General features: G+C 44.0%; 1 protein-coding gene across 1 annotated transcript in view; it reads left to right on the top strand.

The window, feature by feature from the left end:
• Positions 1-12,943, top strand: part of LOC121875439 — a gene marked incomplete at its 3' end in the record, with an annotated part of 42,740 nt that extends 29,797 nt beyond the window's left edge. The window contains exon 2 of the mRNA XM_042379996.1: positions 12,774-12,943. Within this exon, the coding sequence (XP_042235930.1) occupies positions 12,774-12,943 (170 nt within the window). The remainder of the gene's footprint in view (positions 1-12,773) is intronic.
• Between the last annotated feature and the right edge of the window lie 3,258 nt (positions 12,944-16,201).

Here is a 16,201-nt window from a genome sequence, read left to right on the forward strand (position 1 = left end):
AGTGGTTGGTTTGCAAAGGAGTAGGGTGTATAAGATAAATAGGACGATAATAAGAATGAAGATAAAATGAAGAAGAATTTATGATTTTTACTCTCTCTCTCTCTCTCTCTCTCTCCTTCTACATCAACAAACCATGATCAAAGAACTCTCCCCATCTCCTCTCTCTCCCTGTAAACCAATACACACTCCGCCCTCTCTCACTCTCACCTCACCACCTCTCTCACACTCTCTCTCTTTCACTCTATCATCATATAATTCCTACCCTTCTCACCTTCCTTCCTCACCTCTCTCTTCCTTCCTCTCAATTCCCTCTGAAAGAGGAAACACACTCACACACACACACCACACACCCCACACACACACACCACACACACCTCACACACACACACACTCACACACCTCACACACACACACCCACACACTTACACACACACGCCACACACTCATACACACACACGCTCACACACCTCATACACACACACCACACACCTCATACACACACACACCACACACCTCATACACACACACACCACACACTCTCACACACACACACACCTACACACCTCATACACACACACCACACACTCTTACTTCACCTCAACACATATTTATTTAAAAACTCTTCCACCATCAAACAATCTCTCCTCTCACCTCTCTTTCTCTCCACACACACACACACACACCCCACACACACACTCACACACCCACACACACACTCACACTCTCACACACACTCACACACCACACACACACACACACACACACCCCACACACACTCACACACTCCCACACACACACACACACCACACACCCACACACACACACACACCACACACACACACACCTCACACACACCACACACACACACACACACACCTCACACACCTCAGTCCCACCCCCTACATCCTAAAAACCATTAAAAGAACCTCCATTGCCCACACACACACACACACACACTCACACACACCTCACACACACACACACACACTCACACACCTCTGTCCACCTCTTACATCCTAAAAACTTATTAAAAGAATCTCCATTGCACACACACACACACACACACACACACCCACACACACACACCCTCACACCCACACACACACACACACACACACACACACACACACACACACACACACACACACACACACACACACACACACACACCTTTAAGTCTAGCTTCACCACAATTAGAAATGAAAGCTGTCGACACCACAAGGAGATAGGATGACTTTCTTACAATTTAAACTTTAATCCACCCCTGAGAGTGATTAACGGTCCCCCTCCACCCAGCCCACCTTACCCACCACCACAACCCACCCCACCAACCCATATACCTACAGACTCATCCACCAACCCACTATCCCACCCACCCAGCCACCCACTCAGGATTCTATAGTTACTCACATATTAAAAACAGAGCCTTAACACAAAGAAAACGGAATACCCACACATAGAAAACGGGATCTAAGAGAGTAGACGGAGGAGGGACTAAAGTATTTCATTTAAAAATCTAGGTGAAAGGAGAATTAATTTGTTGTTTGTCTCTCTCGACTGTTGGTAAAGTTAAGTCTCTCCGTTTGATGGTGATGTTCAAGTCTCCCCTTCAAAGGAAATATAGAAAACGGAATAGAGATTGGACTATAGAAAATGGGGAATAGTTTTGTGATAAAGACTGAACTAGATGCTGAGATAAAATAAGTGAGCTAGGTACCAGGAGAGAGAAAATGAGCTAGGTGCTGAGAGAAAGAAAACGGAATAAAAGCTGAGAGAAAGAAAACGGAATAAAAGCTGAGAGAAAGAAAATGTAACAAGGGAGTGATATTAATGGGGGAACTTAGGTGAAATGAAGTAATGTTAAGGTTTGACTTTGAGAGAGAGAGAGGGGGTGAAGGGAGAGAGGGTGAGAGGGGTGAGAGGGGTGAGGGGATAAGAGATGCAGCCATAACACCTTATTACAGCTACACGATACAGTATCTTACAGGAGATTAGCCAACACACACACACACACACTCACACACACACACACACACACACACACACACACACACACACACACACACACACACACACACACACACACATACACACGCACTTTATTATACAGGATTACAGTTAAATTACAATATTGACAGAGGCTTTACAGAATACAATATCAAACAAATAAAAAAATACATGGCAAATTGAAAAACTGTATTCCATATCACGTATTAATACAAAGGCTTATGTATTTTATTCTTATGAAAAATATAAAATACAAAGCAAAATGATGTATATGATGGTATTTCTTTTGTATTTTTGTACTGAGGTAAAATTTCTGTATTTGGTCGTAACTAACTGACTTTCTGAGGGTGGTTTTGTCCTAGTGAGGGAATTGGATTTTGTTTGTTTGTTTGTTTGGTTGTTTGTTTTTCTTGCACACTCTCTCTCCTCTCTCTCTCTCACCCACTTCTCTCTCTCTCTCTCTCTCACAGTGGCATTTGTCAAAATTGTCAGTCCGTTCTTCTGGTAATTAGTGAAGAGAAATTAGATTAAATGGTCGATCGGCGGTCATTCTGCTCTATAGTTCATTTCTCTCTCTCTCTCGCCTCTTTTACTCTCATCTTTCACTTCTAACTCTCTAGCCCTCTGTCTTCTCTCTATCTTTCACTCTAACTCTCTCTCTCTCTCTCTCTCTCACACACACACATTAATGAACATATGGAAACAACTTAATTACGTAATTACTAAATAAACAAAACCCCTCATATGGCAATAATCATAGAGAGGTGTTGCTATCGAGTGTTTTAAAGCATACCATAATATATTTCATCATGTGAAATATGATGAAATGGTAGGATTTTTAAATATTTTACAGATTTTGTCAATATATTTATTTGTTTACACAGATTTTTTAATTGTTTGAAGGAAATTAGTTTAGTGATGGTAGTAGTAGATGATAAAATTTAATAGAAGAGGAAGAAGAAAGAGAGAAGAAGAAGAAGAAGAAGAAGAAGAAGAAGAAGAAGAAGAAGAAGAAGAAGAAGAAAGAGAGAAAGAAAGAGAGAAGAAGAAGAAGAACAATGCCCTTGAGGAGTCTTCATTATGTCAAGTGAAAATTTATTGATTTCTGTCACCAAAGAGGGGAGGATAGTGGGAGGGGAGAAGAGGAGAGAATAGAGGAGGAGAGAGGGGAGAATAAGGAGGGGTAGGAGGAGAGGAGAGGAGGGAAGACAAAGGGTGGAGGGGAGGAAGGAGAGAGGGGGAAGGAAGAGAGAGAAAAGAGAGGAGGAGTGGGTGAGATAAAGAGGAGGAAGGAAGGGAGGAAGGCATGTGAGGGGAGATTTTTCCCAGTGAAACAATACATTACTTGTGTATGCCTGCAAGCAATATTGTTCTCATTATATTGTAGTGCTTCTCTTTTTTTAATCTGGATTTTGTCTTTCTGTCTATCTGTCTGTCTGTCTGTATATATATATATATATGTCTCTTGTCCTTTCTGTCTCTCTGTCTATCTCTGTCACTCTCTGCATGCCCTCTCTCAGGGGCATAAGAAGGGTTTTACTGGAGGAGAGATGATAAGATAAACTCTCTCGTTTATCCTCTATTCTCTCACTCACTCATCACCACTCACCACTCAACGACCAGAGATAAGTAATAGTTGGAGGTTATCCTCTCTCTCTCTGTGTTAATCCTTCCTTCCATCTTCCTCTTCTTCCTCCTCCTCTCCCACTCTCCCATTCTCTCATCCCTACTCCTCTTCCCCCATTTCTATCCCCTCTCTCACCCACTCTCATTCCCTCCACTCTCACCTTCCCCACTCCAAACACACGACAGCACTCAACCTCACCCATTCTCACGCACTTACCTCCCACCTCACTTCAATCCTTCACACCTCCTCGCCTTCACTCTCCTCACCTTCACTCTCCTCACCTCACTCTCCTCACCTCCCTCCCTCACCTCCTCACACCTCACTCCTCACCTCACTCTCCTCACTTCTCCTCCCTCACTCTCACCTCACCTCCCTCACTCTCCTCACTCTCACCTCACCTCACTCTCCTCTTCCTCTTATCTCAGTGTCTCAATTTGTGCTACACTTCCCCAAAGGCGTATGTAGCTGATCACCTCACCTCACCACCTCATCTCCCTCACCACCCCCTACTCCCCACCACTTGGAAGAAGAGGAGGAGGAGGAGGAGGAGGAGTTGAGATGAAGGGAATGAGAAGGAGGTGAAGGAAGAGTAGGAGGAAGAGGGAAGAGGGTAGAGAAGGGCGATTGAAAGAGGAGGAAGAGGAAGAGGAACAGACGGAAACAGGAAGAAGAAGAGAGAAGGAAGAGGAAGAGGAACAGAAGGAAACAGGAAGAAGAAGAGGAGGAGGAAGAGGAAGAGGAACAGAAGGAAACAGGAAGAAGAAGAGGAGAAGGAAGAGGAAGAGGAACAGAAGGAAACAGGAAGAAGAAGAGGAGGAGGAAGAGGAAGAGGAACAGAAGGAAACAGGAAGAAGAAGAGGAAGAGGAACAAGGCATAACAGGATAATCTCTGAGTCGACATAAACTATATTTATTGCTCTGTTGGCAACTCAGGCAAGGAGGAGGGGAGGAGGAGGGAGGGAAGAGGGGGGGGAAGGAGGAGGGGAAGAGGGAAGGGAGGAGGGAAGGAGGAGGGAAGAGGGGGGGGGAAGGTGGAGGGGGAGGAGGAGGGGAAGAGGGAAGAGGAAGGAGGAGGGAGAGGGAAGGAGGGGAGGGGGGAAGAGGGAGGGGGGAAGAGGGGAGGGGAAGAGGTAGAGGAGGGTCCATTGTGTATATAGTACAGTATATAGCAGGACGCCCAGCTAACCTGCTTAGTCTACTTAGCGACGTCAAGGTGATGGTATGTCGGAGTGGTGCTCTCTCTCTCTCTCTCTCTCTCAGGTTCACATTAGCTTTTCTCTACACACTTAACTTGATGCTGTTGACTGGAGGAGATTATTAAATATAGTGAGAGGGAGGTGAGTGGGGAGTGGGGTGGGGAGTGGAGGAGGGGTGAGGTGAGGGGAGGGAGGTGAGGTGGGAGGTGAGGGAGGGGGGTGGAGTGGAGGGAGGGAGGGTGAGGTGGAGGAGGAGGTGAGGGGAGGGGTGAGGGAGGGGTGAGGGATGAGGGTGAGGTGAGGTGAGTGAGGGAGGATGAGTGAGAGGAGGGAAAGTGGCGTGAGTCTGTCTGTCTGGTCTGTTTGGTCTTCGTCTGTCTGTCTGTCTGTCTGTCTGTCTGTCTGTCTGTCTGTCTGTCTGTCTGTCTGTCTATCTGTCTGTCTGTCTGTCTGTCTGTTCGTCTGTCTGTCTGTCTGTTTGTTCTTCTGTCTGTCTGTCTGTCTGTCTGTCTGTCTGTTCATCTGTTCGTCTGTCTGTCTGTCTGTCTGTCTATCTGTCTGTCTGTCTGTTCGTCTGTCTTGTCTGTCTGTCTGTCTGTCTCTCTATCCAGACGTGAAATTCGAGAATGATAGGACAGTTAACGTACCTGTAATGACGTCACGGCAATTAGCGCTTATGGTCATTAAGACAGGTATTGACAGTGGCTAACGACCAATTAGACCTGGTCATGTGAAAGCTGTCGTTATTCCTTTCAATTCCTTCATTGGTGAGGATTGGGAAGGGGGAGGAGAATCAGACAGACAGAGAGAACAGATAGATAGATAGATAGATAGATTATGACAGACAGACAGATATAGACAGACAGACAGACGGCGGCAGGTCGAGGGCGTCAACAGACGGTACATAGGTGATTAAAAGCAAACTTTAATTTCAGCTAAATAAATGAGAATAGCTGGTGACTTATTGATCCATCTATCTATCTATCTATCTATCTATCTACTTCATTCATCTATCTATCTATCTATCTATCTATCATCTATCTATCTATCTATTGGTACCGATATTGCCTAATGATACCTTTTTACATTGTCTGTCTGTCTGTCTGTCTATCTGTTCTGTCTGTCTGTCTGTCTGTCTGTCTGTCTGTCTGTCTGTCTGTCTGTCTTGTCATCTGTCTGTCTGTCTGTCTGTCTGTCGGTCTGTCTGTCTGTCTGTCTGTTCAAAATGTATATAAATCTGTCTCTGTATTTCACTCTTAGAATTTTAGTGATTGTTGTGTATCTGGCAGTGTCCTTTTGGGTTTCTTGTTGCCAGATGAGTGATGAATAATTGCACAGATTTATTTAGTTTTTTATGTATTTTATTTTTGTTTATGTATTTTATTATATATGAGGTAGACATATTATATACAGGAAATATTATTGATATGTAAAATTATCACGAGTTATAGGTTTAAGAATAATTATTAGTTATCGTGCATCTGGTAGTAATCAGCCGCCAGATGGAGAATGATTGTGATTATTGTCTTTAAATGGATTTCCTTTTATACTGGTATTTCTTTTTTTCACTGATATTTAATTGAAAGTACATTACATACAAAGTTGTAATATATTCAATTATCAAAACCTCACATATTTGTTTAAAAAAATAATTATGCATCTGGCAACCCTAAATCTGAGGCCTGCAGATGCCAGATGTACAATGAGTTTCAGAATGAGCTTACCCTGACGCATATTATTGGTTGAAACAGTTCTGTCTGGCTATTATCTGCCTGTGATTGGTCGACGCGGTTCATTATTCCCAGAACTGGCCAGTTAGGGGGAGCAGCATTATGGATCACCCCAGACAAGGCTATTAGTGGTTTATATTGAGGGGAGATGAGGGGAAGGGGAGGGGAGGGGAGGGAGGGGAGGAGGGGAGGGAGGAGATGGGGGGGGGAGAAGTAGGGAGAGAATGGAGGAAAAGATGTAAATAGAGGAGAGGGGAAAGGAAGAGAGAGAGAGAAGAGGGAGAGGTAGGAAAGAAGGAGGAAGGAGGAGAGGGAAGGGAGGGAGAGGGAAGGAGAGGGGAGGAAGGGAGAGGGAAGGTGGAAGGAGAGGGGTGAAGGAAAAGAGAAATATTTGGTGAAGGAGAAAAGAATGGAAGAGTGGGAGATTGATGGAGAGAGAGAGAGAGAGAGAGAGAGAGAGAGAGAGAGAGAGAGAGGACCATAGCTCATACAACATCACTAAATACCAAATCCTACACTTCAAACATGATAAATCGACCTAATCACCATACATTCAAATCCTTTCATATATATATATATCACACGTAAGATAATGCTATACCACCATTATACCTTAGAGTAGATATAAACCATATATATACCCACAATAAGGCTTATATTACACTACATATAGCACTCATGCGGGGTTAAGATAATGCTATATACCTCAACGGGAGGTGGTGGTAATATAGTGTTATACCTCTGTTAGTATGCTCTTAGGGATATTATACTGTATATATAAGCCTCAGTGAGGTCATAAGGTTATTTTCTTTTGGACCAGTGAAGCCATTGGGGGATACTCTAGGGGGGGAGGGGAGTAGGAAGGAGGATCGACTTGACTTGGTAATACTGTATTGTGTTATGTTTATGGAGTTGGTAACGCTGATGTGGTGTTTAGCTTTTGTTTATGTCTGTCTGTCTTACCACCCTCACTCACCCCCTTATTCCTCACCCCCTCTCTCCCCTTCACCCTCTCACCACACTTCACCACCCCCTTATCCTCACCTCTCCCCCCACCTCTCACCACCCCTCACTCACCCCCCTTATCCCTTTCACCTCCTCTCTCTCCCCACCCTCCTCACCACCCCCACTCACCCCCATCCTCACCCCCTCACCCTCTCACCACCCCTCACCACCCCCCATCCCCCCCACTCTCCCCCCTCACCTCTCACCACCCCCACTCACCCCCATCCCCCTCACCTCTCTCCCCACCCTCTCACCACCCCCTCACTACCCCCTTATCCTCACCCTTCTCCCCCTTCACCTCACTCCCTCACCACTCTTATCCCCCTCACCTCTCTCTTCCTCACCTCTCTCACCTCTCCCCAGGCGACCATTAGTGAAGATATTTACCTATACTGTATCAATACTCTACACACTAAGGCAGGGATTACCACACCTTAGTAATTTAATACGTATTTAAGAGGGATTTATTGTGATTTAAGAGGGATTTATTGTGATTTAAGTGATTTTTTGGTGATTTGGGGATTTATTGGGTAATTGAGACAGACAGACAGTACAAAGATAGAGTGAGTAGTAGAGGGAAACAGAGATAAGAGAAATAAGAGAGAGATAGAGAGAGAGAGAGAGGATAGACAGAGAGAGAAAGAGAGATAGAGAGAGAGAAAAGAAGAGAGAGAGATAGAGAGAGAGAGAGAAAGAGAGATAGAGAGATAAAGAGATAGAGAGAGAGAAAGAAAGAGATAGAGAGAGAGAGAGAGAGAGAGAGAGAGAGAGAGAGAGAGAGAGAGAGAGAAAATAAAGAAAGAAATATCTCTATTAACACCTCTGAAATATATCTCTCCTTCTCAAAGCTAAAATCCACTCACTGAGAGACGATATATTTCAACAGGTGTTTTATAGAACCTAACACCTCATAGTGATACGGGAAACAGGTATTAGTGATATATTTAGCCCTTTTAAATAGTTATATAACCTATATTATTGATCTGTAATTTGTATAGAATTTCTTGTCTGTCTGTCTGCCTGCTGTCTTTCTGTCTGTCTGTTCTGTCTGTCTGTCTGTCTGTCTGTCTGTCTGTCTGTCTGTCTGTCTGTCTGTCTGCCTATCTGTCTGTCTTGTCTGTCTGTCTGTCTGTCTGTCTGTCTGTCTGTTTGTCTAGTTTAATTGTTATACTTCCATTTTATTTTTCTCATTAACACTAATTTATTTTTTCTATTTAATTACTGAATATAATTTAAATTAATTACAAATGGCGTCTCATATTTAATCTCTTTTAACTTAATTTTATTTTGAGTTAATTGGATTAATTTAATCAATTTAATTAACCAAATTTACCTGATTCAGTCATGTCAGGTGATTCTTAGGTGGTTCAGGTGGACACACACATATACACACAAATGGGGTGTAGGTAAGGTTGGAGTAGGGGAGGGAAGATAGTTAGGGGGGTAAAGGGTTGATGACGTCGACAGAGAGGGAATCTAATCACTTGTGGAGTTTAATCATCCCGATAATGACTTGGTACAGAATCCCGTACCATGAAAGGCATCCTGCATCCAGGCTTACCAACGTTACCGCTTCGTACCACATAAAACTAAAACAAACGTAATAATTCTTTATAAAACTACTAAATACTCTTAAAAATATACATAAAATTTAGGAATAATATTAGTTTATATTATTTTAGTTATTATTGTAGTTAATAAATGAGTTAAACTGGTTAATTGAGGGTTTGTTTTGGTTGTGTTAGGTTGGTAGTCCTGGGATGGGGAGGACTTGGCCAGACTGCCCACAAAGGCTCTGGAGTGAGATGTCTTCAGCCATTCATTCATGCTTAAATTGATTTTCTGATGGGACGCCACCACCACCACCTCTACCACCACCACCACACAGGGAGTTAAACCTATCATCTGTACCTGTTTGTTGGAGGAGTGAGTCTTTCCTTGATTTGTCGGGGAGTTAGTGAGAGAGAGAGAGAGAGAGAGAGAGAGAGAGAGAGAGAGGAGAGAGAGGAGAGAGAGAGACAGACAGACAGATATTGAGAGGCAGAGACAGACATAGACAAACAGACAAACATTGAGAGAGAGAGAGAGAGAGAGAGAGAGAGGAGAGATATGACAGACCTTAAAAGAAACAGAGAGAGAGAGAGAGAGAGACAGACCTTGACATAAATAGACAGACAGACATACAGACATACAAACAGACAGACATACAGACAGATTATAATTTCCTTCCCTAACAAAATAGATGAAGATTTAATTTTTGAGAACGAATCCTTACCAACTCACAATTTATAGATGGCTTCCATATTACCTGAGACTCTAGATTAACCTATATATTTTACCCTCATATTTACGTCTATCTCCAAGTATACAGAGAGATAAACACCACCTCATAAGTCTCCCGGTATCTCTAAATCCCTCTCACAATTCAATTCCTTCTTGGATGATTCGTTTCGACTCTAAGATTCCATTTGGGGCTTCGGAACCCTTTTAGAGACATGCTAGTTGAGATGCTGGATCCTTTATGAGAGAAGATCGAGTCCTGAATGCCTAAAAGGATCGGATCGTCTTTTAAAGAGTATTCAAATCCTTTTAAGTGTGATTGAGGATAAGGCTATGGTTTTTATCTCTAGTCTTAGATCATTTTTGCCGCCATTTTAACTGTTGTCTAAGGGAATCAAATCTTTAAAGTACACCAGGTAGGTTAAATATAGTCTCTACGTAATTCTGACGCCATATTTAACTATCGACTAAATAAATCAAGGCTTTTAAAACACACCAACTATAGTCACAGTCTAATACCGTCGCCATTTTACACCTCGTCTCCTTTGGTGATAGCTTAAATAAATCACGTCTCCATTATCCTATCGAGTCACTGAGAAATTGAACCCATAGTCCATACTTCAAAGGCGTTAAATTTTGCCTTAAAACGCCCCCACCGCCTCCTGTCCCATGCCCTCCTGTCCTACTGCCCCTCTCCCACCCCCCCACACCACCCTCTACATGACATAAAATTGACGCCGCGACTCTTATGTTGATTGGATACGTTAGGATACGTTAGGATACGTTAGGGATACGTTAGGATACGTTAGTAAATGTTAGGAGGAGATTATGGAGGTGTGTTATTTTGGTGATGTGGATTGTGAGTTGCAAATTGAGTTTGTTGGGAGGTATATATTTGCTCCTCTCTCTCTCTCTCTCTCTATTTCTCTCTCCACGTCTTTCCTTCTTTCGTTCCTTCCTTCTCTGTCTCCTTCCTTCCTTCCTTTTCTTCTTTCTCCACCCCACTCTCCTTTCTCCATCCTATTCCCTCCTCCCTCCCCATCTTCCCTCCCTCTTTCTCCCTCCCCATTTTCCCCTCCCTCCTTTCCTCTTGAGTGACACTCCATCAATGGCAGAGGGGAGGAGGGGGGGGAGGGGGAGGGAGGGGGGAAAGGATTGGGTAGATGAGTAGGGGAAGGATAGGGTATAAGGGGAGGGACAGGGAGAGGGAGAGGGAAGAGGAGAGGGAAGAGGGAGGGAGAGGGGAGAGGGAGAGGGAGGGAAGAGGTACACGATTCCTACCTATATCTGTAGACGACACAGTAATTGTATCCTGTTTGATGCTACGTCAATCTCACTGCCACCTGGGAGAGTGTGGGAGAGTGTGGGAGAGTGGGAGAGTGTGGGAGAGAGTGGGAGAGGGAGGGTGGGAGAGGGGAGGTGTGGGAGAGGGGGAGGGTGTGGGGAGGTGGGAGAGGTGGGAGAGTGTGGGAGAGTGTGGGAGGGTGTGGGAGGTGGGAGAGCAGGGAGGGTGTGGGAGGTGGTAGGGTAGGGTAGGAGTAGGTAGGACTGTCAGGCGTCAGCTGGGAATTCCAAACGTCAGCTGATGGGAATAGGAATGTCAGACATCAGCTGGGAATAGGAATGTCAGACGTCAGTTGGGAATGACACAAACAGCTGATTTTCAGTGAGCGTCAGTATATTGTCAGGTAATTCTGGTCAGGAAATGATTCAGGCTACGACTGGGTTGATCTAGAGAGAGAGAGAGAGAGAGAGAGAGAGAGAGAGAGAGAGATGACACTTCCCACACACTAACTCTCACCACTTGAGTCAATACAACTAGAGAGTCTGAGATATGATTGACTTATGAATATGAAGGCGGAGGGGAGGGGGAGGGCGGTGTGTGGGAGGAGGTGTGTGTGGGGGGAGGTGTGTGGGGGAGATGTGTGTGTGGGGGGTAGGTGTGTGTGTGGGGAGGTGTGTGGGGGGAGGTGTGTCGGGGGAGGTGTGTGTGGGGGAGGTGTGTGTGTGTGGGGAGGAGGTGTGTGTGTGTGGGAGGAGGGGGTGTGTGTGGGGGGTGCTGTGTATATAGGAGGGAAGGGGGGAGGGCCACTAACGTTCACTAATGGCCACCAAACATTCACTAATGGCCACCAAACATTCACTAATGACCCTAAGTTAGTGGTCTCATGGCCTAAGCATCAAGGTAGGGTCCACCAACACTCTCGTAATAAATGACTTTAACCCAGAATAGTGATGTTGATAAAGTGTTAAAAATTATGTTAATGTGGTGGAATGTTGAGCATTTTTACACCACTGAATGTTGGCGTGAATGTTTTGGATGAATGTTTCTGGGCTGGTGTGGACGATTGGGTGAATGTTTGTGTGTTTGGTGTGAATGATTTATCTCTCTCTTGTCACACACACACACACACACACACACACACACACACACACACACACACACACACAAACACAAACACTTTCTCTAACAGAAATTAAACTTTGTGCTCATCTATAGTAATTTCTGGAGCTAAAATAATCTCACCATTATCACTGTGTTTTTTTTTTTACCTCCTGTGTTTTATTCTCGTGTTTTTATTCTCTTCTTTTATTCTATCTCTTTGTTTTTTATTGTATTATTATATTTATCTTTTGTTTCATTTTGTTTTTCTGTTTTTGTGTTTATTTTACTCTCTCTTCAATGCTTAGCCTTCTACCACCATTCCTAGCCTTCCCAGCTCTTTCATCCCCGCACCACTATTCCCAGCACCTCCTAGCAGACCACTAACACCCTTCATCTCATCTCCAGCACTTCCTAGCAGACCACAAACACACCCCCTTCATCTCATCTCCCAGCACCTCCTAGCAGACCACTAACACACCCCTTCATCTCATCTCCCAGCACCTCCTAGCAGACCACTAACACCCCTTCATCTCGTCTCCCAGCAGGTGCAGAAGGGGCTGGGAGGTCTACACAAGGGCCCACGTTCTCCCAGGAGCCGCCTCACCATCTTGACTTCACCAACACCAGCGGGGCGTCTGTTAACTGTGTGGCCGAAGGAGTGCCTGAGCCTACCGTGTCCTGGACCTATCAGGATGGTAGGCCTCTTGATCAGGTGAGTGGATGTATGTCTGTGTGTGGATGTATGTCTGTGTGTGGATGTATGTCTGTGTGTGGATGTATGTCTGTGTGGATGTATGTCTGTGTGTGGATGTATGTCTGTCTGTGGATGTATGTCTGTCTGTGGATGGTGTGTGGATGTATGTCTGTGTGTGGATGTATGTCTGTGTGTGGATGTATGTCTGTGTGTGGATGTATGTCTGTCTGTGGATGTATGTCTGTCTGTGGATGTATGTCTGTGTGTGGATGTATGTCTGTGTGTGGATGTATGTCTGTGTGTGTGGATGTATGTCTGTCTGTGGATGTATGTCTGTCTGTGGATGTATGTCTGTGTGTGGATGTATGTCTGTGTGTGGATGTATGTCTGTGTGTGTGGATGTATGTCTGTGTGTGGGATGTATGTCTGTGTGGATGTATGTCTGTCTGTGGATGTATGTCTGTGTGTGGATGTATGTCTGTCTGTGGATGTATGTCTGTGTGTGATGTATGTCTGTGTGTGGATGTATGTCTGTGTGTGGATGTATGTCTGTGTGTGGATGTATGTCTGTCTGTGGATGTATGTCTGTCTGTGGGATGTATGTCTGTGTGTGGATGTATGTCTGTGTGTGGATGTATGTCTGTGTGTGGATGTATGTCTGTGTGTGGATGTATGTCTGTCTGTGGATGTATGTCTGTCTGTGGATGTATGTCTGTGTGTGGATGTATGTCTGTGTGTGGATGTATGTCTGTGTGTGGATGTATGTCTGTGTGTGGATGTATGTCTGTCTGTGGATGTATGTCTGTCTGTGGATGTATGTCTGTGTGTGATGTATGTCTGTGTGTGGATGTATGTCTGTGTGTGGATGTATGTCTGTGTGTGGATGTATGTCTGTCTGTGATGTATGTCTGTCTGTGGATGTATGTCTGTGTGTGGATGTATGTCTGTGTGTGGATGTATGTCTGTCTGTGGATGTATGGTCTGTGTGTGGATGTATGTCTGTGTGTGTGGATGTATGTCTGTGTGTGGATGTATGTCTGTGTGTGGATGTATGTCTGTGTGTGATGTATGTCTGTGTGTGATGTATGTCTGTGTGTGGATGTATGTCTGTCTGTGGATGTATGTCTGTGTGTGGATGTATGTCTGTTGTGGATGTTGTGTGTGTGATGTATGTCTGTGTGTGGATGTATGTCTGTGTGTGTGGATGTATGTCTGTGTGTGGATGTATGTTGTGTGTGGATGCATGTCTGTGTGTGGATGTATGTCTGTGTGTGGATGTATGTCTGTGTGTGTGTGTCTGTTGTGTGTATGTCTGTGTGTGGATGTATGTCTGTGTGGATGTATGTCTGTGTGTGGATGTATGTCTGTGTGTGGATGTATGCTGTGTGTGGATGTATGTCTGTGTGTGATGTATGTCTGTGTGTGGATGTATGTCTGTGTGTGGATGTATGTCTGTCTGTGGATGTATGTCTGTGTGTGGATGTATGTCTGTGTGTGGATGTATGTCTGTGTGTGATGTATGTCTGTGTGTGGATGTATGTCTGTGTGTATGTATGGTGTAGGGTCTTTTTTCGCCAGTTTGTCTGTCTCTCAAAATATGAATTTTTATAATCTCTCTCTCTCTCTCTCTCTCTCTCTCTTTTTTTTTTTTTTCTCTCTCACACACACACACACACACAACACTTGCCCCCCCCCTCATAACACCTGTCCTAATTACCTTCACCTGATATATTAACTTCTTCATCTTACTAATTACATAATAACCAATAACATTACGTCACCCTTAACTACCATCCGGGGAGGAGCGGGGATATGGTGGGGGGTGAGAGATAATGAGCCAATCACCTTGTTAGCTTTGTGGATCAGTAACCAATTAGGTGTTTTGTTGTGAGGTAATTTTTGGTAATGGTGGATTGGTGGTGGGTTCGTGGTGGTGGGTTGGTGGTGGTGGGGTGTGTGTGGGTGGTGGGGTGTGTGTGTGGGTGGTGGGGTGTGTGTGGGTGGTGGGGTGGTTAGTTGATGGGGTGAAAAGCTGATCATTTCATTTCTCCTCCTCCTCCTCCTCCTCCTCCTCCTATTCTTCCTCCTCTTCCTCTTCTTCCTCACGCTTTTCTTCTTGTTCTTCCTCCTCCTCTCCTTCTCTTCCCCTCCTCCTCTTCCTATTCTTCTCCTTCTTCCTCCTCCTCCTCCTCCTCCTCCTCCTCCTCCTCCTCCTCCTCCTCTTCCTCTTCTTCCTCCTTCCTCCTCCTCCTCCTTCGCCTCCTCCTCCTCTTCTTCCTTCTCCTCATGCAAGCTCACGAGGAGGTATACAAACAATGTACCTAGACAGTGTAGGTATACAAACAATGTACCTAGACAGTGTAGGTATACAAACAATGTACCTAGACAGTGTAGGTATACAAACAATGTACCTAGACAGTGTAGGTATACAAACAATATGCCTAGACAGTGTAGGTATACAAACAATGTACCTAGACAGTGTAGGTATACAAACAATGTGCCTAGACAGTGTAGGTATACAAACAATGTACCTAGACAGTGTGGGTATACAAACAATGTACCTAGACAGTGTAGGTATACAAACAATGTACCTAGACAGTGTAGGTATACAAACAATGTACCTAGACAGTGTAGGTATACAAACATTGATACACAACAATTTAATTTAGCTCTACGTTCGTTTTAATATGTCGAAAACAGAGTCAGTGATTGATTGAGGCAGAAATTAGTCGGTGAAATTCATATATTAAACATTTGACTCACTCTTCTCTAAAACATTATTATTTTAGTTGTTTTAATCAAAATTTGTTTTATTTGGTGCTCTCTCTCTCTCTCTCTCTTCTTTTCTCTCTTTATCTCTCTCTCTTTAATATTTTTTGTAGTTTTTATGGTTTAAATTAACAATAAATGGCGATTATTTAATTACATATCAAATAATTAAACCATAGAGCTATATTAGACATACAATATCAATTTTAACTGGGATTATAATTTAGTTGAAGTCACTAAAATACACGAGTTATCCTTTCCGTTTTCTATGAGATAATTCCGTTTTCTAATTGTTTGTTTTGATGGTGGACGAAATGATGTTTTGTTGGTATGGTGCTTTTTAAACGGCCAATGAGGTCAGATTACTATATTTGGTGTGTGGCGACGTCTTGTGGCTTCCTGTCGCTGATTGGCTGATGTCCTTCTCGTTAAATTGGCGTGGTGAGGTGTGGAGGCAAGATAACAAGGTGTGTGTGTGTGTGTGTGTGTGTGTGTATATGTATGTGT

The sequence above is a fragment of the Homarus americanus genome, unplaced genomic scaffold, assembly GCF_018991925.1.
Source record: "Homarus americanus isolate GMGI-L3 unplaced genomic scaffold, GMGI_Hamer_2.0 scaffold3129, whole genome shotgun sequence".
NCBI classification, from domain to species: domain Eukaryota; kingdom Metazoa; phylum Arthropoda; class Malacostraca; order Decapoda; family Nephropidae; genus Homarus; species Homarus americanus.